The sequence below is a fragment of the Mesoplodon densirostris genome, chromosome 14 (assembly GCF_025265405.1).
Source record: "Mesoplodon densirostris isolate mMesDen1 chromosome 14, mMesDen1 primary haplotype, whole genome shotgun sequence".
NCBI classification, from domain to species: domain Eukaryota; kingdom Metazoa; phylum Chordata; class Mammalia; order Artiodactyla; family Ziphiidae; genus Mesoplodon; species Mesoplodon densirostris.
This window is the reverse complement of record NC_082674.1, coordinates 38412306-38439517: the sequence shown is the minus strand read 5'-3', so window position 1 is coordinate 38439517 and position 27212 is coordinate 38412306. Positions and strand designations below refer to the sequence as shown.

The 27212-nt window shown below is 48.1% G+C and overlaps 1 protein-coding gene across 1 annotated transcript; it reads right to left on the bottom strand.

Annotated features, from left to right (window-relative positions):
• On the bottom strand, nt 1-26828 carry TMEM247 (transmembrane protein 247). Its single transcript, XM_060116945.1, is given in 7 exon segments — nt 1-182; nt 1557-1809; nt 6732-6873; nt 22695-22871; nt 25626-25977; nt 26710-26791; nt 26793-26828. Coding segments are annotated over 7 exon segments (1224 nt in total).
• Between the last annotated feature and the right edge of the window lie 384 nt (nt 26829-27212).

Here is a 27212-nt window from a genome sequence, read left to right as displayed (position 1 = left end):
TTATGGCGAGGCTGCTTCTGCAGGCTCACTCCCTGCCTGGGGAGGGCTGGGGGAGACTGAACATCGGGCAGCCAGGCCCTGCCCCTCACTAAGGCCAGCCCCCCTGCCCCCCCGCAGGAAGGCTGTCGGCAAAGATAAGTTGGTGGAGGGAGAGCGTAGATTTAATTCCGATCCTGAGCTGCCTGGAGAGCCAGAAATGGAAAGGATACTTTGAGCACACGCTAGAACCTCAGAAGATGCTGCAGGGCTTCCTCTCTATCCCTAGGGTCCCAAGATCCCTGGAAGGGGGTCAGCAGACCTATGCTGGGCCAACCCCAACCCGCATGGCTCTGGGAACCAGTGCAGCCCCTCACTGAACTCTCCAGGGAGATACTCAAGTCTTTGCCCCCTTCCTCTGCCCTCCCCTGTCTCTTTCACTGTACCCTCCCAGTTCATTACCTCGTTTCTGACATCATGCCTCGTCATTGACAACACTAGGAAAGGCTGAATCTCTCCTCCCACCCTCACCTTCCTACGCTCTGTTCTAAAGCATGATAAACCCTCACTTTCTCACAACCCCCCAGCTTTCCCACACAACCTCACAGCTCGCCCCGTGGTCCTTTCCTGCAGGACGGGACCCCTTTCACTGGAAGGCAGGCTACTCCATTCTCTCCGCAGACGCAGCAGAAGGGATCCCCAGCTCAGACAGAGTCTTGGCAGACCCTTGGCCCAGCTCACCACCTCCTCCTGCACACCCGTGGAGTGATGGAATCGGGCACATGTTTTTTTTTGTCACTGGGAGATGAGCCCAGAGAGGGCGATGTTTGATGACTCCTGGCTGTTACCAAGCCTGAGTGGATTCACAGCCCCAAGATCACACAAAATTTAAAACTTGAAGGGATCTTGAAAGCCAAATGTTCATTTGAATCTGAGGCTCAGAGGAAGAAAGGAAGCAGTCCTGGGTCATAGCCAGCTAATAAGACCCTTGGGATTGCAAACAAAAAATCTGATAAGACTGGGTTGTTGTCATTCATTTTTATGAAAAACTTAATGTATAAAAGCTCCAAAACTTTGCCTCCCAGCAGGACAAATATGTTAGCAAATACATGGCTATAGCTGGTTCCTTGGAGAATCCTTCATTTCTCTTTCCCAGGATGTTCTGTCCTCAGGGCTCAGTCACAATGAAGGTCTACAGAGAAGAGGTACCAGGGGGTGACTGTATAAGGGATGTGACTTGAGGGGGCCCAGGGATAGACTGGGGTCCTGGATGAGGTCAGGGCCCCGGGGGCATGTTGGGGAGCAGAGTGGGTGGGAAGGTGGGCCCACCACACAGCACCTGCCAGAGCAGGTGCTTGTGAACCTGTGTAAAAGAAAGAAGAGAGGGAGGGAGGGAGGAGAGGAGAAAGTGGAAGCCAGTTGCCCTGGGGCTCAATTGGAGAAAGGGAAGCAATAGGGAGTGTGTGAAGATTCTGATTTTCTCCTTTGGAATTTGAGCTCTGGGTTTTCACTCAGTTACATTCACATCAGCAGACCTCTTATTCATTCATTCATTCCACAAATATTTATTGGCTGGTTACCAATGTCAGGCGCTCTGCCTGGCACCGCATCCCTTTCAGTGAACAGGGCAGTTAAGACCCCAGCTTTTACGAAGGAACCTGCTGATGGGGATGGTGGGCACAAGTGAGAGGGCTGAGGGCTCAGGAGGGGACACTCGCTACACCGAGCAAGTAGACAGCTGGTGACTTCGGTTGATCTAAGTGCTATGGAGAAGTAAAAGGTTATGGGCAGGGAGGCCTTTGGCGGCCTCTGCTCAGGTAGGGCCCTGTGCACCTAAGGCAGGAGAAGGAGGCATCCACGCAAACAGCAGGGTGGAGGGAAGGGGACGGAAGGGAAGGACGTTCTGAGCAGAGGGAACCCCAGTATGAGGCACCAGGCAGAGAAAGCTCTGCTGGCTTGAGGAGCAGAGAGGAGGTCAGTGGGGCTTCACCAAGCGAGTGAAGGTGAGACAGAAGGGGCAGGGCCAGATCCCAGGGGTCCTGTGGGCGGCACTTAAAGGGATCTGAGTTTATTCTAAGTACAGTGGGAAGCCACTTAGGGCTTGCAAGCATGGAAGGGACATGACCTCATTTTACTGTGTCCCTGCTTCTCTGTTAGGTCCCCAACACAGCATTTGCCCCTCTCCTTTGCTCAAAAGAAACCCCACAGATCCCATGGAAACAGGAAAACAAACACCCAGTCATCATCAGCTCAGATTAATGGACAGGTCTCTTTATAGGCAAGACTTTTTTTTTTTTTTTCCTGAAAAGCCCTTTGTAAATAGCATTTGGGGCCAATGGCATCCCTTTTCCTGACAGAAAGTACCATTACCTTTACCTTTGTCTTTGGTAGCAGGAACTGCTAATATTCAGGTATCCCATGCTTCCACTCCAAGTTGAGGACAAACACTTAAATGTACTGTTTACAGAAATTACCCTATCCAAGCACTTCCACCTCCCTTTCTCCTTACTTGGGACCCTCCCCTGCCATCAGGATTTGTAAACCTAGGCTTCCCTCCCCCTCTTAACTTCTTGTGCATTACCATACCTATGGAATCTTTTGGTTTTCTTTTAGCTCTTTATAGCACATCTATCCTTCTGAACCACTCAAGTCATACCTCTTCCTGACTACTCCTCCTGGAAGCTTTCCTCACTGGGCTCTGGAATCCTTGGACTTGTCATGCCCCTGGACTCAGCCCATTGGTTTGTCTTCCATGCTTTGTAGTTTGGATTTGTTTCTCTGGAGGGGTAGCTTCTCCTGCTTGTGACTTCTTTTTCTTCTTGAGTCGTGGGAGTCACCTGATCCCCCGGGAAGGGGGTGGATTGGGGACAGGGTACTGGCTCTGGACCCATGACATAAGGAAGATCTGGTGAGCAGGAATGGCAGTGGTTATATCTTGAATGAATAAATGAAGCCTGGCTCTGTAGAGTTTGGGCCTGGCCTTTGACTGGTTCCTTTGGGCTTTGGATTTGGTTTACTTCTACTCTGTCTGGCTGTTGTGTGACCCTGGCAAGTCACATCTCCTTCTGTTAAATGAGGGACCAGGGCCTGATGACCCAGTTCCTTGGGGTTCCTCAGCCCCCCAGCTCCCCACTGCTGGCTTCACCCACTGTTGCTGACACTTGACCTCTTCTGATCTCTCTCTCTTTTTTTTTTTTTTTTTTTTTTTTTTTTTTTTTTTTTCTGTACGCGGGCCTCTCACTGCTGTGGCCTCTCCCGTTGCGGAGCACAGGCTCCAGACACACAGGCCCCGCGGCCATGGCTCGCGGGCCCAGCCGCTCCGCGGCATGTGGGATCCTCCGGGATCGGGGCACGAACCCGTGTCCCCTGCATCGGCAGGCGGACTCTCAACCACTGCGCCACCAGGGAGGCCCTCTCTCTCTTTTTTTGATTGAAGTATAGTTGATTTACAATGTGTTAGTTTCAGGTATACAGCAAAGTGATTCAGTATTATATATATGTATGTAATATATACATATATATTTCCTTTTTCAGATTCTTTTCTGTTACAGATTATTACAAGATACTGAGTATAGTTCCCTGTGCTATACAGTAGGTCCTTGTTGTTTACCTATTTTATATATAGCAGTACGTATATGTTAATCCCAAACTCCTAATTTATCCCTATCCCCCCTTTCCCCTTTGGTAGCCATATGTTTGTTTTCTATGTCTGTGAGTCTATTTCTGTTTTGTAAATAAATTCACTTGTACCATATGATATTTGTCTTTTTCTGTCTGACTTACTTCACTTAGTATAATCTCTAGGTCCATCCATGTTGCTGCAAATGGCATTATTTCATTCATTTTTATGGCTTATATTCCATTGTGTGTGTGTACACACACACACACACACACACACACACACTACATCTCTTATCCATTCATCTGTAGATGGACATTTAGGTTGCTTCCATGTCTTGGCTATTGTAACTAGTGCTGCTATGAACATTGGGGTGCACATATCTTTCGAATTAGAGTTTTTGTCTTTTCTGGACATATGCCCAGGCAAGGCATTGCTGAATCATATGGTAGCTCTATTTTTAGTTTTTTAAGGAACCTCCATACTGTTCTCCATAGTGGCTGCATCAATTTACATTCTCACCAATCCTGTAGGAGGGTTCCCTTTTCTCCACACACTCTCCAGCATTTGTTATTTGTAGACATTTTGATGATGGCCATTCTGACCGGTGTTAGGTGGTACCTCACTGTAGTTTTGATTGACATTTCTTTAATATTTAGTGACATTGAGCATCTTTTCATGTGCCTGTTGGCTGTCCGTATGTCCTGATCTTTCTTTCTAGGCTTGCTTGTCTGGTGCCTACCTAGTTTGAGACTGGCCTTTGACACATGCTGGCCTGTAGGGCCCCTGATCCTTCTCCTGTGGGGGCCGTGGGCAAGGTTGTACACTAAAGGGTGTTGGGGAGGATACACTGCACATCTACTGGTCTCTCTCTCCATCCAAGAGCAAGGCATGTTCGCAGGTGGCCTGCTTTTGGGGACGTGGTTGGCTGTGTGTGTAGGGAGTGTGTGTGTGGAGGGGTTTGGAGGGGCGGGGGAAGCCTTGGGCCTTAGACATTCTCACTCTGAAGACAAAGAGCAGAAATAGGGCAATGCATGCTCCCTGCCTCCAGGCTCTTGCTCACTGAGAGAATATACACTTGGATCTCAGAGTTTGGAGTCTTGTAATAGTAGTTTGTATTCTCTAGGCAGCACCATGCAGCCCTTCACAGAAAGGAGGTGGTGTGGTTTATAGGCCAGAGTTCTGGGGTAAGAGATTGCAGGCCTGGGTTCTAGTCCCAGGGGTTGCCATGCATTTGCTGGTTTACTCCAAGTAACTCATTCACCATTTCAGTGCCTTAACTTTTCTTAATGAATAAGAAAGTGCCTACAGTATTCTCATTGGGGTGTTTTGTCAATGAAATGAGATAAAACAGAAAGCATTCTAAAAAGGCAAAAAAGATTCCCATGTGCTCCATGCTAATTTTGATATGGAACCTTAACTCAATGAAAATATTTTTATTAGTATACAAGAAATGAAAGACATTATAGAAGTTCAGAAAAGTTTAAAAATCACATATAATTTTATCATCCTGATATAGTTATCTTTTTCTCCTTTCTTTCATATTTTACAGTAATATTTTCAAATGATTGTACATAATATGCCTACCATTTTGTACCTTGATTTTTCATATAATGGTATCACTTGATCTTTGTATCCTTCATTTTCATTGCCTGCAAATTATTGCACCTAATATGTTTTATAATTCATTTAACTATTCAAACAATAATTGACACTTGAGCTACTTTCAAGTTTTCCTTATAATAAATAATCCCATAATTAACACATGGCTCTCTAGTGGGATCAGTCTGTATTTAATATTTTGTCTACTTGTTAAATTAATACATATACATTGTATTAATTTAAAAGATTTAGAGTAGTATAAAGAAAACTTAAATCACTTGTAATTGTACCACTGACAGATACCAGTGTGAAAATGTGGGTGTCTGTCCTTCCACTCTTGCTACTCATATATTGTGTGTAGGGGCACATGTGTGTATACATATTACTGGCCTGATGGTATGTGTGCAGTGTTCATACTGATTTCTTGCTAGTTACTACTTGGCAGGGAGTTAAGAGCATGGAGGTTAAAAGACTGGTCTCCAGACTCAGATTCTGTGAGTTCAAATCCTGCCTCTGCCATTTATTTAGGTAAACCCTTTGGATAACCGCTAAGCCTCAATTTTCACACTTTATTAGCTAGTCAACCTTAGGCAGCTTCCTTCTCTAGGCCACGGTTTTTAGAAGAGGGATAATAATAGTATCTGTCTACTTAGGTTGTAAGAATCAATCCATAGAAAGCGTTTAGCAGAATATCTGGCACATAGGAAGTGCTCAGCAAATACTCACTGTGGTCATTTTTTCATACATCTTCCATGTCATGAAAGATTCTTGGAAATCACCATTTTTAACAACTGAACAATATTTTATTGTTCTTTTATACCCTAATCTATTCAATTTCGTTATATAGTTTGTTAATTTCAACAACAAGACAGTGAATTTCGTGTCCGGAAACCTTTGCCCCTGTTTGGATTACTTCCCTTACAAGCATGCTAGAGCTGGAATTAATGGGTTAGAGTATGAGGATTTTTAAGACTCTGTAATACATATGCCAAATTGCTTTGACAGAAAAAGATTTTAAAGAACCTTAAGCACAGTTTTCAAACTGCAGCAGCAGTAAGTGCAGTCTTGGACTTTTTTTTTCTCTCCCCACCCCCGCCCCGCTCCTTTCTTTCTATCCCAGCCCTTTAAATTGTAGCATGTGGAAGCCAACGCCTTCAGGGTCCTAGACTTTTGAGACGGTCCCTTGGTGTGAAAGGGACCAGAGCCTGGGAGAGGGAGGAGGAAGAGAGCACTGGTTTGAATGTCGCTAGCCCCGACCGGCTTAGTAATTGTACCACGGTTGACAGATGCGGCAGCGGTCACGTGACCCGAGTATGACCTCATAGCTCCCGGCTCCCCCCACCCCCTTCACCCCACCAGCCTGGGCTAGGGCACCCAGAGCCGACTCGGCGGCAGCAGCGGTGGCGGGAGGGGGAAGGCATTTCTATCACCCCTACTTGGCAAGCTATCTAAAGGAGACCTGGGGATTTGGGAACTCTCTTTGGTTCCCTGGTTGAAGAAGGGGGACGCTAGGAAGCCCAGACTTCCTAATCACTGGCCAGCGAGAAAATTCAACAGCACGATTAGCAAGTATTTGCTGAATGCAGCTGGGTGCCAGGTTCTGGCTGCGGGCCAGGCTTGGTGCCAGGCGCTGTTCAAATTTCATCGCGCTTAATTCTTTTATCCGCCTCTTACTGCTGAGAAGAGAGGTTTGGAGACACAGATGAGAAAACTTATGGCTTAGCTGGGAAGTGAGGACTAGCCCAAAGCAAGAGAAAACTGGAGGAAGCAGTGGGTGCCGCGCGTGTACATGGGGTATTAGACTGCGGCCAGCGAGGCTGGGGGTGGGTGTGGGTGGGGACACTGCCCACCCGAAGGCTTCTGGGAGAAAGGACCGGTGAGGTGGGACACAACAAAGCAGAACAGATCTCACACTGACCTGACAGGGCATCTGTAGTGGATTTTGGAGGAAAGCTGCAAATAAAACAAGTGAGAAGAGAAAGACGAGGGAGGAAGGTATTGACAGGACGAAGGGGGAGCTCCTTGGCCCAGTTTCACAATAGTGAGAGCCCTCACCCCCCACGGCAACGCTTTAAGGGTGCCCTCAGGTCCCTCAAGCTTTAAGGAATCTTCAAAGGTGCTAATTTTGCATTCATTGTAGGCCTTCCCCTTGCAGGCAAGAGCCAAGCTCTGTGACGTGGTGCTCTAAATGTTTTTCTTGTAGACTCCAAAAAATTTTTTTGAAAATATGCGTACCCCTTTGCACATTTTTAGGAGCCAACACAAAATTTTTCCATAGTTTAAACAGTTACATAGGGTGTACTTTCTGGTGTACGCAAATATTGACATTTAAAGATATAAGTGTTGCAGTACTCTGAGAAATGTTTCTAAATGAAATACTATAGTGATTGGATACCCACTGTAATCCTTTTAAAAAAATACATGAAATTCTGCCTTAACAGTTGGAAAAATTTCATCTTTTTCCTCCTTGAATTTATATTTCCTTCTACTTTCCCTTCAGAATTTTATCCTAATACATTTTTATGATTGTATATCTTTTATGCATCACCCTATCATACTTCTCTCCAACCAAGCTATGCATATAAAATGAATTTATTTTTAAAATTTCTTGTGACCATAGATTCTAAATGTTAGAGAATATTTTGTCTGGATTTGTACCATGACAACTAATATACAGTTAAATCAAAACAAATGCTATTAGAAAATCTAATAGCTACTAAGGAAGCATAAAAAATAAAGATTAATTGAAAATACATCTCTTAATGAGAAGAAGCTTTTTTTCCCTACCCAATTAGTTCATATATCCATGGATGAATATTACTCATCGCTAGAAGGGGTCAAGGTTCAGTATTAATTCTATTTATTTTGTTTTGTTTTGTTTTTTAAATAGGCACAAGAGCTGAGCTCAGAAATCTTTTCACATACATAAGTACAAAGGAATGTAAGGAGTTTTGTTGTAGCAATGTCGCTCAGTTTTATAAACTTCTTTTGAGTTAATCTCAAAGATCATATGGGTAGATCATTAAAAACCTATCAGCTGACAACAAGAATAGATTCTCCTTCACTTTGAATGAGAGCAGAGAATTGGAAGCTAGTTGATTTGCCCAGTCATTAGTCACCCCTTTTCTCCACATGGATGCTGGCATTTAGACTGTCCTTTCATTGCACCATACATTTTTCCCTAAGCCAATGCACTGTGGGAAGACTTGGGACAGGTAAGTAGTGTGCCTTGCTTTTGGGAAGTGGGAGAAGGGTGATTGTGCAAGCGAAGCAAGAGGGAGAACAAGCAGCATCCCTCGTCCATGTGCTCAGACAGGACAGCTGTATAAGAGAGCGCTTGTGGAAGTTGAGGACTCGTCATGTGAGGCTCCTAAAATGACTTACACCAAAGTACGTACCCTTTGGAGGGTCTTCATGTATTCCCAAGAGCACCTGTACCTTAGTTTGTGCTGGTCCATTGCTGGATGGATGAGCAAAGAAAGGGAAGGTGATGGGGCGAGGGGTCCCTGCAGGGTCTGAAGGTCTCTTTGTAGGAGGAAAGGTGCCCTGGGCAGAGGCGACCTCCCTGAGGGGTGACCACCTCTCTGTAGGGTCTTTCTGAGGAGGGGATGGAAACAGCAAGGATCTGAGCCAGGCACACTGGCTGCTGTCTGTCTCAGACCCAGACTCTTAGGGCTTTCCTTCTCCTTTTTTTTTTTTTTTTTTTTTTTGCGGTACGCGGGCCTCTCACTGTTGTGGCCTCTCCCATTGCGGAGCACAGGCTCTGGACGTGCAGGCTCAGCGGCCATGGCTCACAGGCCCAGCCGCTCCGCGGCATGTGGGATCCTCCCGGCCCGGGGCACGAACCCCTGTCCCCTGCATCGGCAGGCGGACTCTTAAACACTGCGCCACCAGGGAAGCCCCTCCTTCTCCTTTTGATTCAACCTACTTTGAGCTCTTGAAAGATCTTCCTTCTTATTCTTCCATGTGGGGCCTCTGCAGAGCAGGGGGGCTGGGGGGCTCCACACAGAGAAATCAGAGTGGAGAGGAGCATAGTGGGACCATCGAGGGCCCGAGAAAGCTAGAGTCTCCATCCGTCCCTGACAGAGGGCTGGCTACTTTGCTGGCTCTCTATCCTCTCCATCCCAGGGTGTGCTCATTCGTGGGGTCTTGGCTTGCTGCTGTGGCACTTTTGTCATTAGAAAAAGGCCTTCTTTGGGCAGTACAGCACTGTGAGCATATGAGGTGGGGCTCACAAGACACCTCTGTACTAAGAAAATCTCTCCCCTTCCTGTGGACTGATGCAGCCCAGTGCCAAGGGGCATGGCTTGGCCGGGCGAGGGTGGGCCGCATTTCAGCGCCCCCTTGTCCCCTCGACTGGGCACCTTTTGGCATTGCACAACCTCATAACCATGTGGGGCACGCTGCTTGTTCTAGCCTCTCTGTCTTCGAGCATACTGTCTCCCCTCTTGGAGTGCTGTCCTTCTAGCTGGATTCGCCAAACCCTACCCACCCTTTGAGGACGGCCTCAGGTGCTGCCTTCTCCTCCAAGAACCAGGCTCCTCCAGCCCACAATCATCTCCCCATCATGTGGCTTCCTGCAATTCTCTGTCTATAGACATTAATTATACTGGAAATGATGGAGGGGTATTTATACTAGAGCAATGGTCCTCAACTGGGGGCAGTTTTGACCCCCACAGGACATTTGGCAGTGTCTGGAGATATTTTTCATTGTCACACCTGGGGCCGTGAGCCTGTTACTGGCATCTAGAGAGTAGAGGCCAGGAATGCTGCTAACTACCCTACAGTGCACAGGGCAGCTCCCCCTCTCTCCAAGCAAAGAATAATGTGGCCCAAAGTGTCAACAGTGCCAAGGAGAAACTCTGGACGAGATGATCTCAAGTCTTGAAAACGCTTTATGTCACACCCTAAGTTATATTTTGGGGTTTTTATATTGTGTTTTAATGATCAGTGTCAGTGTTATTTTGCAACCAGATGGTAACTGCTTGGAGGGCAGAGACCGTGTGTCTTGCAGGTCTGTACCCTAAAGGCACTAGCACAGGATCCCCCAGAGTTTTTGTCCATCAGGAAGATACAGAGGAAGGATGAAGAGATACTCTCTGGCCTGCCCCAGCCCTGCTCTCAGATGTTTCCCATGAGCCTCTGCTAGAATTCCTTGCCAGTTGGACTCTATTACATTATATCCTAAAGCAACAACAACAACAACAGCAACACTGAAGACAAGAGAGCCAGACAGACACGGATTCCTTAGTATGGCTCAGGGAACCACCCAGTCTCCAGCCTACCCCTCACTACGTGCCTAAGCCATGGGCTAAGCTGAGGAGACGTTGAGAGAAATCATTAAACTTCAAGGTTGTGGGCAGCCAAGTATCAGCTTTCTCTTTAGCCTGGAGCGAAGAATCTATGAACTGTTTCCTAAATCAGTAAATGCAACCTGGGAAACCCCACAGCAGGATTCATTAGAAAGAAAAGCTCTGATAGATTTCTCTCAAGTGTAGCATCTCTCAGCATCAGATCTTTATATTTGAGAGGGTCCAGAGCATGAGGACAAAGGGAGGTCCACAAGCCATGTGTTTACGTATCTTACACCTGTAAAGCGAGCTAACAAACTGTTCAATGTTCCAGCTTCCTATCTTGAAAAATATATCTTCATGATGACCTAGAAGGTCAAGTTTGAATTGAGAATGCTCCTATTCCTCTGATCCCCATGCTGGAACATGGTGGTTTGGGGGCGACCTGGCCCCCGCCCCGCCCCCCTGCACTCATGGCCCATGGCTTGTCCCCTTCTCCTTCACCCCCCAGCTCTGCCTCACCCTTGGAAGGGCCTGATGTGGGCATCCAGCCTACATATCCAGGTTCCAATCACACCTCTTTTATGCTCACCACCATTTCAGTCTACCCTGTGGAGGGAGGATGGACGTGGGGAAGAGGACTGACTGCAGGCTGGAGAAACAGGTTTGGGACCTTCTGGGCAAGGAGTTCCTTAGTCCTATATGCCTAGGGTATGTTCTTGGGAGGTGTGAGTGTGGTGGGCACGTCCACTTGGCCCTACAGACTTTTTACCCTGTGGGGAGGGGTGAGACCAGATAAGAATCAGAGGGGAGCCCTCTTAAAGTGCTGGCCCAGAGTGGGGTCCCTCTTATCGGATCGAAGGGCACACTCTCTCCCAGAGTAGCAGGAGCTACATCATGTGCCCTGGGCCTCCTGGAGGCCAACCCCCCACCCCTACCCCTGCCACACGCAGACTGGGCAGGTACCTCAAGAGCCATTTTGGAGGGTAACAGCTTTATTGAGATATAATTTATATACCATACAATTTCCTCATTTAAAGTGTGCAATTAGATGGCTTTTAGCATATTCAGGTTTTGCAGCCATCACCACATTTAATTTTAGGACATTTCATCACCCTAAAGGAAACTGTGCACCCCTAGCTCTCATCCCCCAATCCCTCTGTTCCCCTAGCCCTAAGCAACCACTAATCTGTCTCTAGAGATTTGCGTATTCTGGACATTTCATATGAATGGAATTATAAAATATGTAGTCCTTTGTGATTGGTTTATTTTACTTAGCATGATGTTTTCAGGGTTCAACCATGTGGTAGCATGGATCAATGCTCCATTCCTTTTTTTTAAAATAAATTTTATTTATTTATTTATTTATTTTTGGCTGCATTGGGTCTTCATTGCTGCGTGTGGGCTTTCTCTACTTGCGGTGAGCGGGGGCTACTCATTGTGGTGGCTCCTCTTGTTGCGGAGCACGAGCTCTAGGCCTGTGGGCTCAGTAGTTGTGGCTTGTGGGCTCTAGAGTGCAATCTCAGTAGTTGTAGCGCACGTGCCTAGTTGCTCCACAGCATGTGGGATCTTCCCGGACCAGGGCTCGAACCCGTGTCCCCTGCACTGGCAGGCGGATTCTTAACCACTGCGCCACCAGGGAAGTCCCTTCATTCCTTTTTATTGCCAAATAATATTCCATTGTATGGCTCTCTCACACGGTAGTTATCCACCCATCAGTTGATGGACACTTGGATTGCTTCCAGACCTTTCATGGTCTTTTCATGGAGCCTTTTGTGAGTGTACAGACTATGTTTGTCTGTGGTTTCCCACTGGCATCCCCTCTCAGCAAGGTCCTACCACCATTTCCCTTGGCACAGACATCAATACCTCAACCCCTCATGGGGCCAGAGCAGGGCTGTTTTCCCTCCAGAAGTGGAGAAATGGCTCCCTTTCCACATGTGGGTTCTCATGTATGCTCTAATAGCTCCACTTCTCCCCATGTCTCTCGCACTCCCTTGTTTAGGTTCATCCCCACGGCTTTCTCCAGAGGACAGGCTGGGAACAGGGGCCAAATCACCTCCATTAGCTATTGCTGAGCCCACGTTCCAACTCATGTAATCCTCCTCTCCTTAGCCAAATGGGAAGGCCCTTGCATGATTCAGAACTCTTGGTTCCAACTGACAGAAACACAATTTAAATCAAAGTTAATAGCAACTGAAAAGCTTAGGGATGTCTCTGTTTCAGGTGGATCCAGGGGCTCAAATCATGCCAACAAGGACTCACTCTCTCTCCTTCTCCTCCCTCCCTCCCTCTCCTTCCCTGAGTCTTCTCATCTCTTCTTGGCTTTGCTTTTCTTCATGTCAGCTTTATTCTCAGTGAGGCCTTCCCCAAGTGGAACAAGACAGCCTCCAGTAGCTCTGGACATTTATTCTGCTTGCTTAGTACCCAGTGGAGAGTTTGTCTTTCCCAGGAGTTCCAGCAAAAGTCCTAAGTCTGAGACTCATTGGTTAGGCTTGGGTCATGTGTCCACACCAGAACCAATCACTTGGCCAGGAGATGGAATGCTCTGATTGGCCAGGTCTGGGTCTTGGGTCCACCTTCGATTGGAAGTCAGCCCACTTGAACCTCATGGACAAAGATTGAGGGACAGGGAGTTCCCCAAAAGAAAATCAAGGGGAAATGAACATTGAACACACATAGCAGATGTCACTGGAACCATCCTATGAACTGGCCTGTCTGGGGTCTGCCCTACTAATTTATCATACATGTTTAGATATGCCTGAATCCTAGTAGTGGACATTCCTAGGCTGAAGCTGAGATCCCTGCTACATGTGATAAATTAATTTATGAGATTCTAGAAGTTAATATTCAAGATATTACTGTTCCTAAGGAGGGTTTGTAATTGAACATGAACAAATACTTAGTCCAGGAAATTTTGCCCTAATAGTAGAATTGTAAGCTTTATATAGCAGGACAGTGGAGAAAATATTTTTGAATTCAAGAGGCCTTTTGGAGACCCAGATGCACCGTAAGTAGGTATCTGTCCAGACCACCCATGTATAGGATCTAAATGTCCTTGACGTAATTTCATAGTACTTTATCCATGCCGGGGATGAATGGAGTCAGGTGGGGTAGGTGGCAGAGGGCCCAGGGAGTCATAGGCAGGGGTCCTGGGTGGAGAGGAGAGAGCTGGTTGTAGCAGCACAATATAGCTCTTCTCCGAGATTCCCCCCTCACTCTTTCCGCCCCTTTCCTTATTCCTTTGTCACCATGGCAACTAAGGATGCTCGCTCACCCTCTTCCCCTCTCCAGTTGGCTCCGATCCCCAGGACCCACCTCTCCGTCTCACCAACTTCACAGAGCTGTTGCCAGCCTCTCTCCACGTCTCTCAGTGAGGGCACCCAGCTTTGCCCTCCACCCTCAACGCCCTCTCTTGCCTCATTTCCCCACCCCCAGGCCCCTGCCTTGACCCTTCTTTAACTCTGATCCAGGCTCGAGCCAAATTCCCATCTTCCTTCAAGAAGTTGTATGAAAATTGGATTTTTGCCACTCTAACCTGATTTGAAATGCATTAAGAGATCTGTCTCTTGAAACACCTCAAGGTGAGGCTATTTGTGAAGGGAAGAAGCATGCTTTACTGCTGTTTCTGTGCTTAAACGCGGTGCTAGAGTGAATCACGTTCTATTTTCGTAACTAGGAGTGTTTTCTGTTTGAAGAAATCCCCCAGCATGTCTCTGAGTGAAACAGAAGACTCTATCATAAGGGAAATCACATCTCAAGTTCAAAGTTTGTGAACTGGTGGGCCCACAGACTTTTGTTAGGTCCACAGAGTGCTTAAAAAGATGGAACCAACAGTTAAAAGATGGAACCAACACATAAAAAGACTGGATTCCTGGATGCCCTTGAACAACTAGACAGGGGGCCTGCATCCTCACACGGTGGAAATGGGAGGGAGGGAGGGGAGTGGGGGGCTGCCTTTTTTACACTGGCTCTTCCTTTCTTCTTAGCTGCACCTGGCCAGCTCCCCTCTTTTACCTGCGCCCCCTGGGTCCTTCTGGCATCCCAGTTTTTGACTCCCACCCTAGCTGATCTGTTTTGAGAATCAGGATGGTCCTGCAGTGTGTGGTTTGCTTAGGGCAGCCGTCTGGAGTTCCACCAATATTAGTCTGATATCTGAGAGCAGGTGGGCTTTCTGCACTTCTCTGTGCTTCCAGAGTCTTCCAGTCAAAGCTCATTGTTTTCTAGGAGCCCACTCGGGCCAGCTCTGATACCAGGGGAGGCTTTGTGTATGTGAGGATACAGAAATTGTCCAGAAGTGAAGACAATGAGAGTGAACTGTAAGATTTCTCTCTGGGTCCGACCACCTCCCTTTCACACCTGCCATAGTATCCAGGTCTTCAGGATGAGCCAGGCATGGCTGATTCAAGAGGGAAGACCCCCCAGGCCAGTGACAGACCCACTCACATGACTGGATGAACCCAGCAGAGGATGTTGGGTAGGGTCCAGAGGAAGCTATTGAGGGCTTTGAGTATGGATCTCCCTCTTGCCAAGAAAATAGCAGGTGTGTGGAGTTCCTGGGCTAGTGAGTGAGGACTTACATCCTTGTCCCCTCTCAGAGACATTTCCCTCCACAGCCTTTGGTGGGAGGAAGGGAGAGAGTGGGTGGAATGAAACGGTAGATTTTTTTTTTTTTTTTTTTTTTTTTGCGGTATGCGGGCCTCTCACTGCTGCGGCCTCTCCCGCTGCGGAGCACAGGCTCCGGACGCACAGGCCCAGCGGCCATGGCTCACGGGCCCAGCCGCTCCGCGGCATATGGGATCCTCCCAGACCGGGGCACGAACCCACATCCCCTGCATCGGCAGGCGGACTCTCAACCACTGCGCCACCAGGGAGGCCCGAAACGGTAGATTTTTAAGCCAAGTTCCTTTGAAGCCACTATCCGTAGGTGTGCACAATATAGAGAGACATAGTGGACTGCACAATACCATGTGAAATACAGTAACAGTACTCTTCACATACGTTATCAAAGCAGCTCTGAATCTTCATTCACAAATACAAAAAATGAGACATAGATTTCTTAGCTTTCTTTAAAGCAACTTTCAGCTCTGCGCCACACTTGGTCTCTGCCACCTTCTTGCTGAGGGAGCTCAGGCAACTCCTGAACCTCTCTGAGTCTCATTCTCATCTGCAAAGTGAGGATGGTTATAGCACTCCCTCGGGGTGGCCGTGGGATGAGATGAGTTGACATAAAGCGTGTTGCATGGGGCAGAATATCCAGTAGGTACTGGGGAAGCGTGTGCTCCCTTCTCTCCTCTCCAGCACATCTTCACAGAGGCTTGAGCTCAGGATCCTCTCTCAGGTTGTCTAGTGTATCCTTTAGTTCATTGGCTTATTCATTCATTTGCTCCAAGCACTGATTGAGCCCCCGGCAGTGGGTTGGTCCCTGCAGCACACAATTAGCTGCTCTGGCATCTCCTGGTCAAAGAGAGTGCTGGGAGGAGAGCAGGTCCATGATAGAGGATGTCTGAGACCGCCCTCCCCTGCCTCCCTTCCCCCCAACTGCCTAAACTAAGGGTTGCCTTGCTCAGCACTTTCTGCCCGGCTTCCTGGTGGCTGTCTTCCAAGGCCTGCTTTCTGTCCCAGGACCCTACAAAGGCTCCTTTGATGAAAAGTTTGCGGCAAAGTGACTGTGTCATTTGATACAAATGAGGCTCATGAGGGTAAAAAGTGTTGCTTTATTCTCCTATTTTGGGATTTTCTAGCCCAGAGAAAAATGGGCAGCTGATGGGGCTGGGGGCGGAAGCCAGGAGGGAGGGGAAACGCCAAGAGTTGGAGAGCTCTATGCTTCTGTTAGCCCTGGGATTAGCAGCTGCAAGCCTGGGGCGTGACCTGCACACCAAGAGGTGCCTCCCGCTCAGCCAGACTCTGCTTCCAGAGCCGGTGGTTGTACAAGGGGCACCCCCGCATTGCCTGGGAGGGGACCTTTTGTCCCCCCAGGCCACCAGACTCAGCATCCTCCACTGCTGGGCCTGCTCCCGTGGTCCCCACCCCCTTTCAAAATGCATAGCACCTGCTCCCCTTCCTCCAGCTGATGGGGTGCCGAGGACCAGGATGGGATTTGAGGGGATCCACAAAAGCCCCCCACCCCAGAGGGTCTCCTTCATCCACCTCAAGGGCTGGCCTCCTGGGCGGACTGCCACGGCATTGGTACCGGGCCCCATGCTCAGGGGGACCCTGCACCCAGGGAGACCTCACACTTGGTTTCAGGCTCTGCTGTCACCACCTTGGAATTCTCAATAGTTCTTGAGCAAGACACCCTGCATTGATTGTCCTTTTGCACTGGGCCTCACAGACTCTGGAGCCAATTCTGATCCTCTCCACTTCTCCCAGTTCTTAAAGTCAGGTCCGTGATCCCTATCTTAGATCCCGGTCTTTGCTCATCTTTTACTAACACCTCTCATTTGTACAGCTCTACATTTTCCATGAGCCTGCACACTATTATCATACCTGTCACCACAAGTCCCTAAATCACTGACTCATGCCAGAGTTGTTTGTGGGATTTGTCTCATGACCCCAGGCCCTTTGATGCCACCCCTTTGTTCCTGAGGAATAAAAATGCCTACCTCCTGACCCTATCTGCGATACCCTCCTACTTAAGTGTAGGAAGATTGCAAGTCCAAAGCCGATCCTCCACTTGGCTCTTAAGAGCCGTGGACAAGCCCTCTGGGAGCGCTTAATAAATACTGACTAATGAACCTGCAGCTGCTACTCCTTTGGCTAATTAAATCTAAATAAGTCACAGACTTTAAATTATGCAATAAGGCTTGGCCAAAACAGCTTAAAAATGCGGGAGCCCTAGTTTTTCTGCTGTGCCCTGTGGAAAAAATCCCATCTTTTAATCATGCTTAACCTTCCTGAAAGAACAGTGGCAACCTTTAAATAATGAATGAATGTATATTAGCGAGATGTTTTTCCCCCAAGCTACACACAACGGAGCTAGATCATAAAAGGGACAGAGGCAGAGATAGGCCTGGGGGGATTCCGGAAGTTTCTGGTGAATCGCAGAGTGCTGGGAGAAATCATTTGGTTGCTCAGAAGCCCAGAGCAAGGACTGGTGAAGAGCACAGAGGGAGGAGGGGCGGATGCACTGCCATCCAGCCTGTGCCTGCCAGCTGTGATGGAGGCTCCCACAGTACTGGTGGGGGCTACATGCTCAGTTATCCTCTCTCCACTCCTTCCTATCTTGCCTCCACGTACCCTCCCACCCCCGAAGACCCTCCAGGCCAAGAGCAGTGTCTTCACGACAGAGCAAAGGTTGAATTGAGTCACATCACCTAGAGCAGTGCTTTGCAGACTTTCAGGTGCACAAGAGTCATTGGGGATATTGTCAAAAATGCAAACGATCAGTGGGTCCAGAGTGGGGCCTGGGATGCTGCATTTCTAAGATGCCTGGGGCTGCTGGTCCTCAGATCACGTGTAGAGTAGCAAGGATTTAGGTTTTGTAATAAAGCTGAACATTACAATCAACTGGGACACTCTTCAGGTGCTCCCTGGACAACATCTCAGGTCAGTTAGATAGAAATTTCTGAAATCAGACCCAAGGCTCTTTGGTCCCTTTCTCTCCCCATTCCCCACCTTTTTTTTTTTTTTTAAACTGAGTTAGAGTCTAGATAATTTTCAGGTCACCCAAATAAAGCCTAGAAAGCTTAACCAACTTGCTTGCAGTCACCTCCTAAAGTGGGATTAGAAACAGATCGGGCAGGGAAGTGGCCTTGGAAACCAAGCCTGCTCCCCCTTCCCTCCTGCAGATCTCAGCATCTCCAGGACTCTAGCCCCGTCCCTAGGGTTGCAACGTATGTGATTCCATTTGGGGAGCAGGAAAGATTCTTCTATCTTTCTCCTCCTAAGCCTTCCTGAAAGTTCACTATTAGTGCTTAATTGCTTGGGCTGAAGCTGAGTGTAATGTGTAGGATCTGTTTGTTGCACTCTGTCTTCAGCATCACGGTGTGAGTGGGATGACAGGACAGACACTGGGGGCACTGGGTTCTGTTCTGTGGAATCTGGGACTCAGGAAGGGGAGGGACTCTCAGGGCAGACTCACCTCCTCCTGCAACTTTGCTGAGGGCTCCCAGCACAGAGGGGTGTGCCCTTCTAAGTCCCCAGGCAAGGCTGTGCCCCTGGTTGTGTAAGATACTGGGGCCTCAGGCAGAGGTCAGGAGGATGAAGACAGAGCTGTTCCAGTTGTGTATCCGGAGAAAACCATGACCTTCCTGCTGTGGTATGTGAGCCAGGCCTTAAGGCAGAAGTGCAGCTGTGGGCCAGGCCCAGCTTGGCTACAGCTGTGCCCTACCCAATTTTCTCAACCTGGACCATGACACTGGGGCAGGGAGTGGGAGCTGGGCTTAAGAAAGCAGCAAGGTAAGTTAGACACAGTTATTTGCTTATTCAATATCCACCCCTCCCCTTCCCCACCCCCACCATATTATCAGAATCTTAATTTTGTTCAAGGCTGCAACACTGTCCAGGCCAAAAACTTACCACACCTCATATGTCCTGAAGCTAGGAGCAGCAACATGACCCGTCTGACCAATGAGATGTAAGCAGAAGTCTCTAGGTGGATCTTTCTGGAAAGCTTTTTAAGAAGATGGCTCCCTTTCTTTTCCCCCTCTGCTGACCTGGAGTTGATACCTGGATCTATAGCAGCCGTCTTGAGATTATAAGGCTAAAAGCCATGGGGTGAGGAGGATAAAAGCCATATGCTAAGGATGGTGGAACAAAAAGAAGGATCCTCTATGACTGAGTTCTCTATGACTTCCTTGAGAAGTTTCACCGTCACAGACTGCCCAACCTGGGACTTCTTAGTATGTGAGACACATAAACCCCTATTTGGTTAAGCCACTGTGGCTGGGTTTCTCTTATAGATAAATGCAGTCTTCACACTGGGACCTTAGAAAGAACGTTCCTGGATTGGAAATGGGAAGAGAAGGTCAAGGAAGAATATGGCCCCCAGGAGAGGGGAGGGGGGAGGATTTCCTCTCTTTTGGGGGGGAGGGTCACCATCTCACTCTACAATCTTCAGGGATTCCTTGTTTGCCAAGGGACTAAGTTCATATTCCTCAGGTCAATATTCAAGACTATAAAATTTGGCTCCAAATCAGTTTTCCAGGCCTGTTACCATTCACTGGAGCAAGGATGTGCCTGCTCCTTCTTTGAGTATAGATTATACACTCCCACCCTGATCTTAATTCACATGAGTTCTCCCTACTCCTTTCTACCTGTCCCAGGTTTACCTGCCCTTGTGGGCTGCTCTTTTGAGAAGACTTCCTATCACCCTGGGCTCCAGGGACCTCTCCTTTAATCTCCTTCATCACTGAGGTCTATGTGCCTGATAGTTTCTTTATACTTTAGTGTGTATTAGCTGCATCTCCTCGGCAAGGCTGTGAGATCCTCCAAGGCAGGATTTTGGGAGTGTGGAAATACAGAAAGATTACTTTGGAGTCAGACTTGAGATCTAAGATGATCTTGGGTACATCACTTAACCTCTCTGAGCCTCAGTATCCTTGTCTGTGAAATGGGGATAATAATGTACATGTCTGCCTCCCAGGCCTCCATAAAGCATGTAGCCAAGTGCCTGGCACATTGGAGGTGCTCCAGAAGGGCTTGTATGTTGACTTGTTGCCTGCTTGGTAACCCTAGGCTGTGCCTTTTTTCTATCTTTTGTATCTCTCTCCACTTTTGTCTCTCCCTTCCTTCTGATTTTCTGGGTTGCATTTGAACAGTGAGGTCTGTATCAAGTTTGGGGAGTGACCATGAGCTGTTTTCATTTTTGCTTAGGGTAGATCTTCGGCTACTGGCTTCAGTCTTCTATCAGAGTAGGAAGTAAGGATAGAGGGGAGATTTCATGGCCATTTGCTAAGGGGGTGAGAAGACATGCTAACTTAACTGAAAGGAGTTTACTAATCTTTCTCTGAAGATTTGTAAGGAAAATGGGTGTATTTAAGTCCAGTTTTACCTGGCAACAGGATGATGAATTGAATGGCCTTATAGCAGTTGTTTTTTTTTTTTTTATAAACAAACTCCCAATTCTGTTTGTTCTAGTGAATTAAACATCTGGGCCTTAATCTTTTTGATATCCTGATCTCCTCCTTCTTTTGCCTCAATCCCACCCCAGAAACCCAGATCAAATTAGATTGTGAGAAGTGACCCATAGCAAAAAAATTCTGCCATTGAAAGTTTAATGAGAAATGACAGTTTTATTACTTCCAAGTAAATACCTGTCACGCGCAGCTATAAATGGGAATGAATGTATTGAACTGGGTGGAAAATGAGACGTCACCGTGGACTGAAACGGCATGATAATGTGTACTGACAATGAGTCCCGCGGCGGTCTTCTCTTTTCATGTGTTTTCACTCTGCATCACTCAGAGAGCCCAGCAAGACAGAAACGTATTCTTTTGTTCCTCTTAAAGCAGAGCCTTATGTCCAGGAAGAGGAAGGGTCAAAAAAGACTTGATTGATTGCAAAGCTGTGTCCATTCAGTTTGCTGCGTTATCCTTAAAGTCTCCCATGCTGGCCGTCATTCCTGGGCAGGGCTGGCGAGGTGGGGCCCGCTGACAACTTGCTGTGTGTGCGCGCGCACGTATGTGTGTAGAGGATGGGGGAGGTGAACTCCTTTCCCTTGTTACACTGGGCCACTTCTGTGCCTCCTGTGAGTCCCCTAGTGCCCAAAGTCTGTTCCTTTTGGTTGTTGCTGCCTGTTGTTGTGTATATCTCTATTGTAGACAACTATTTGCTATGTATCTCTGTGTGTGTGTGTATGTGTGTGTATGTGATTTGAGGGTTGGGCGTGTGGCCTGTTTAGTTTTTTTTTTCTCCTATTTTTCCACTGGAGCAGCATTGCTGACTGCGCCTAATCAATCAATGCCTCCTTACCAGTGCCCCTAGGACTGTGCCCAGAGTTTGCCCCCACCTCACCCAGGCATGTGCTGCTCAGCGATCAGGATATCTGATAGGCCTGTCCTGGGTTTCCTGGAGCTTCAGCATCTCTCTTCTTGAGTTGCATGTTGCTGAGGGCAGGCTCCAAGCATGCATGGTGGACTATGTACAGTCCTGCTCAGGCCCAGGGCTAGATGGACCCTTGCTGATGCCTTGCTGATGCCATCTTGACATGTCTGCAGAGCTGGAAAGAGCTTGGGTAACCTTGGCTCCTGTATTAGTTTCCTGTATTAGTGTTGCTGCTGCAATAAATTATTACAAATGTAGTGGCTTAAAACAACTCAGGGGCTTCCCTGATGGCGCAGTGGTTGAGAGTCCGCCTGCCGATGCAGGGGACGCGGGTTCGTGCCCCGGTCCGGGAAGATCCCACATGCCGCGGAGCGGCTGGGCCCGTGAGCCATGGCCGCTGAGCCTGCGCGTCCGGAGCCTGTGCTCCGCAACGGGAGAGGCCACAACAGTGAGAGGCCCGCGTACCGCAAAAAACAACAACAACAACAAAAAACCCCTCAGATTTACTCTCTTACAGTTCTGGAGGTCACATGTTTAAAATGGGTTTGGCAGGGCTGCATTCCTTCTGGTGGCTCTAGGAAAGAACCCATTTTCTTGCCTTTTCTACCTTCTATAGGCTGCCTGCATTCCTTGGCTTGTGGTCCTGCATCACTCTCCCCTCTGCTCCCATGGCCGCATCTCCTTCTCTGCCTCTTACCCTCCTGCCTCCCTCTTACAAGGACCCTTATGATTACATTGTGCTCATCTGGATAGTCCAGGATCATCTCTTCATTTCAAGGCCCTTAATTTAATCTCAAAGTCTCTTTTACCACATAAGGTAACATATTCACAGGGATGTGGATGTCTTTGGGGGGCCTACCCTCAAAAGCCTACCACAGCTCCCCACACCTCAGGGAAGATCTATCTGAGTAGATGTGGTGGATCCCAAGTCAGCCTGGTCATGGTATGATTTCTGTGATTCTGGAAAGGCTTTCTAAACCCTTCTCCCTACAGATACTTCCCTGGCCTGCTACCTTCTGAAATTCTCCTCTTGGGGAATAAAGCATCTTCATCCACAGTGGGAACTCAGGCTTAGTACAAGGCCTCAACATGTCTCCACCCTAAGGTGTAAATGGTTGACAGCAAACCTCTCCTAACAGCAAGTTCTGATGGGAGGGAGGCACAGGTGAGGGAAGGAGGTGCCCAGTGATGGAGAGAGCGAAGGCACTTGGAAGTATGACCATAAAGTTTTAATCAAACAGAGCAAAATGGCTGCGATGCTGAACAGGTAGTGCTTGGAGAAGAGAAAGAAGATCATCTCCTTGGTGACATAGATTATGTGTATGAAGATGAAGCAGTACAGAAACATGGTGAATTGGTTCTGGGGGAGCAGGAGGTCCTGGAGGCCTCCCGAGAACGTGGGGGAAAGAAGAGAGTAGAAATGGCAAAACCAGGGCTTGGATACCAGGCAGACCTGGGCTTCGATCCTGCTCTTGTCCCTTCTTGAATGTGACCTCGGGCAAGCTGTCTTCCTCACCTAAGGTGAGGGTAATCGTGCCCACCCCACAAGATGATGATGAGGAAGGGTGAGGACAAGAATGAAAATTCTAGGCAAGGTCAAAGGCACAGAGGGGACTCATGAGTTTTCACTTCTTGAGCCTGGTCTTAGCCCTCCTGAGTCAGGCCGCCCCCTTCCTTTCTTGGTACACTCTATGCAGCCTCTGAGCCCACAGGTGGGCAGTCTCTTTCCTACTTGAGATCCCCACATCTGGACACCAGGTCTTGGGCGTGTTCTCTGGACAGTGTCCCCAGATACTCCACCTTGTTTTCTGGATGGTGGCACAATGAGAGGGGGTCCCTTGGGCACAAATGACTGTGTCTGACTCTCTGGGCCCAAGTGCATGTCACATAAGGTCAGGCTGTGGTCCTTCAGCCCAGGGTGTGGTCTCTCCCGCGGACAGGTAGTAAGAGACAGGTGATGGGGCCTCCCTAAACTCTTAGGGTTTTGGATGTGGGGGAAGGCAGCTTGAGCTGTCTGGCTGATTCTGCCTGTGTGTTGCTCTTTTCCAGAATCTATATAATTAAAGTTGAACAGACCCCCATTTTAACTGTAGAAAGCATCAACGTATAAGTAGAGTAAAAACTGATATAACTATTTTGATCTATAGTTAAGAAGGCATCACCCATGGTTCATTCTTTAAAATATCTTTTCAACTCATGCCACATTTTTTGTAAGCAGGCATATGGCAGGGACTGTGATGCCCTAAATTCACTAGAAACATATTCATAGAGATATTTTTCAATACAATGACAATTATCTACCCACCCACCCACCCACCCAGAAAAAGGGAGGTGGGAGGCTTAAAAATTAAGTCAACTCTCCAAGTAAATGCACAGGAAGTAAAACACTTTTGTAAACTATTGTTAAAGACTGGGGTTTTGGTCATACTATTGTTGAACCAACTACGTAAAATGTGGGAGTAACTAAATAAAACTGAGGGGGCAGGAAATGACTCCAGTGATGCCACCTCTAAAAGGAATAGTCAGGAAGATGGAAGACCAGAGGAAGAAACCCAGTGTTCTGGTGGGACTGGAGGGCTGGACAGATCTTGTGTTTCTCTGCAGACCTGGTGTGGCTCTGGTTTCATGGACTTTCTGCCACTGTTTGTGGTCTATATGCTAATGGCTGATATTTGTGATTTTGATAACAAATTGTGCATTTGTGAAACCTTTTAGACTTTTCAAAACACTTTCAATGGTCTATTTTTTTTTTAAAGCAGAAGACAGAGAGCAGATAGGACTATACACCAAGGATTTCCATCTCCTCCAGCAAGGAGAAAGAATTTCAAAGCTAAAAAGCAGGTATTTTGTGAGCAAGAAAAACAAAAGATAATTGTTAAGAAGCCAGCATGTGTTCATTGAGAACAAATCATGCAAAACCAACTTAATTTTCTTAAAAAAAATGGACCAGTCAATTGGGGAAATGCTATAGTGTAATATCTTAATTCTGGGAAACCATTTGACAGTGTGTCTCAGTACAGTTTTCTGGACAAGGTAGAGAAATGTGAGCTGGAGATAATGTAACTCAAGGGTGCTGATTAATGGAACATTGCTAACCTGTAGGGAGATCTTTTAGTGGTATTTACTTTAGGTCATAGCCTCCTCAACAATTATAGCAATGACTTGGATAAAGCCAGAAGGCAAGTTTCTCAGAACTGAGGATGACTCAGAGCTGGGAAGCATAGCCTAATACATTACATCCTGATAAAATTGAGAAGTGATGAACGTAAGTTGTTGCATTTCTGTCAAGAAGTGAATTGCATGAGTACATAAAAATGGTAATAGCTAACACTGAGTGCTTACCTCAATGTGCCAGGCTCACTGCAAAGTGCCTCACATGCATTCTTTCATTTAATCCTCATGACAACCCTATGAGGTAGGTATTACCTTACACATGAGCAGACCAAGGCCCAGCGAGGATCAGTAACTTGCCCAGTGTCAAACAATTTATATGTAGTAGAGCCAGAATTTTAACCCAGGACTGTCTGATTTTAAAGCCCAGACAGCACTGCTTTAAACAATAACATCTTTCATTATTTAGTGCTTATGATGGCCCAGCCAGAGTGCTAAGCATTTCCCATGCCACTTAATCACAAGCAGGCTTTCTTGTCCCCATTTAGATTAGGGGAGAGTGGTCCATTTCTTGCCAAAAGATGTCTAAGTTTTAGTTGACAGCAAGGCAGCGTGATCCAACAGAATACATGCAGCCCTGATCAGGGGAGCAGGGGGATGGTTCTATCAAAATCCACTAGCCAGACTGCAGTGGGGAGTTCTGGGTCTAGTCCCAGGCGTCCTATTTTAAGAGATGCAGAGAGTAGAGAGTGGTGGAAATCCAGACATAGAGGAAATATTGAAGAGTCTTCCCTGAGGAGGAAACCCATAGACAGGCAAGTGGACAAGGTGGCTTCCGGGTCCCTCCTGGGGAGGGTTGATCCTTGAAGAGTTGGATCTCAGCTTAACATGGAAGCTCTAAAGCAGTGAGCTGGCGGGCGTAGGGCGGGGAACAGCTGAGAAGCAGGTAAGGTGGGCTCCCCGTGCGGGTCAGGGATGGGCCCCCCTCACCCCTAGTTTCCCTGCACCCTTCGCCTCCCGGTTGGGACCTGTCACCTACCAGGCGGGGCGTCGCCTGCTGCCGCAGCTGCTCCATCACCTGTTCGTGCTGCTGCTGCTGCTCGTTCTCCTCCTGCAGGTACTTGAGCCGCTTGAGCTCGAACTCCATGCGCACCTTCTCCAACTCCATCTCGTCGTTTCGCTGGGGCCCTGGGGTCCCCGGGGCCACTGCGGCTGGGGCCAGGGGCAGCTCTGCGCGTTCAGGTCCATCGCCCGCCTGGCCATTGGTGGTGGCGGCGCCGGCCTTGGAGGACAGTGACTTAGGTGGTCCTGGGCAGCCTCTGTCCTCACAAGTTTTCATCTCCTCAAGGTAGTCGTAGGACGAGTCTGGCTTGGGGGACTCTGCCTCCTGGGCCTGGGAAGGGGGAAGTGGGGGGTCGGGAGGGGTTAGCATGGGGCCGCCCACCCCCTAACCCGCCACGCTCCTGCAGCCCCAGGCACAGTGCACTGGGGTGCTTGAAAGTGGTGTGAATTGTAAACATCTAGACTGAGTTCTTCCGAGAAACTTCAATGGAGTTATCAGGACCTGAGAGTTAAGGAGGAGAGGACAAACGGACACAGAAGAATGGCGCCCTAAAGTTGCAAGTGGGGCCTTTGGGAGGGTTGAGTAGAAGTCTGTCTTCCTCATGATCTTCAGATCACTACTGGAGGTAACTTTCCCACCTCCCACTCTACTTTGAGGCCAGTTAGACATCCAGTCCTCTGGGGGCCACAGAGGGAGGAAGAAACCCAAGGTCTGCATTGAGAGAACCTCAATATATGGGAACCAACGATAGGGTTATGGGGAAGCCTGGTTCCATCTGCAGGAGGAGGAAAGGGCCCCACATGGAGAGCTAGATGGGGGAGACCAAAGCCAGCTTCAGTCTTCAAAGCCAGCTTCAAAGCCAGTTTGACAATCTTACGAAGGGCTACCTGGTCTCCGGTTACAGCTGGGTGCCAGTGTGGGGATAGGGTGCACGTCTTCTACTCTTCTTAGCAGTTCTCTGGAATCTAATAGCACTCAGCTCCTATCTTGTGGTGTCCCCATTATGCTCTTCCTCCCCCTGCTGGGACAGGCTGGGGCAGTGAGAAGAGGCATCCTCCTTAGCAAAGAAGCCCTTGACTTCCCTTCGGGCATGGGGTCATCAGGCACCATCTTGGGGAAGGTTGGGCGGCTTTCTCCTGCCCCCTCGGCCTTCCATCATCTCCCTGTCCTCTGTTGCCATCCAGAAAACCACAATACTGCCGGTTGGGGCCAAAGGACATCTTTTGAGGCATTAACATTTGGCCTCACAAGATTCCACAGCCCGGCCACCATCACAACCCCCTGTCCTCATAATAACCCACATTCCACCAGTTGCTAAGGCCCCTTTGGCAGAGGGTGTGATACCTTTGAGGTGCCATTATTAAGAACTATAGGATGGGCCTTTGCCACCCCTAGGGACTGCTGTGAAAACTAGAATTCCACCACTTGAAATCCAGAATTCCATCATTTGAAATCTGTTCTCTTGAGTTCCTCTCTTAAATGCAGCCTGTACTGAGATGAGTCACGATTAGCTCCACAAACCCTGTTATGGGCTGAATTATGTGCCCTCACCCCGCACATTCAT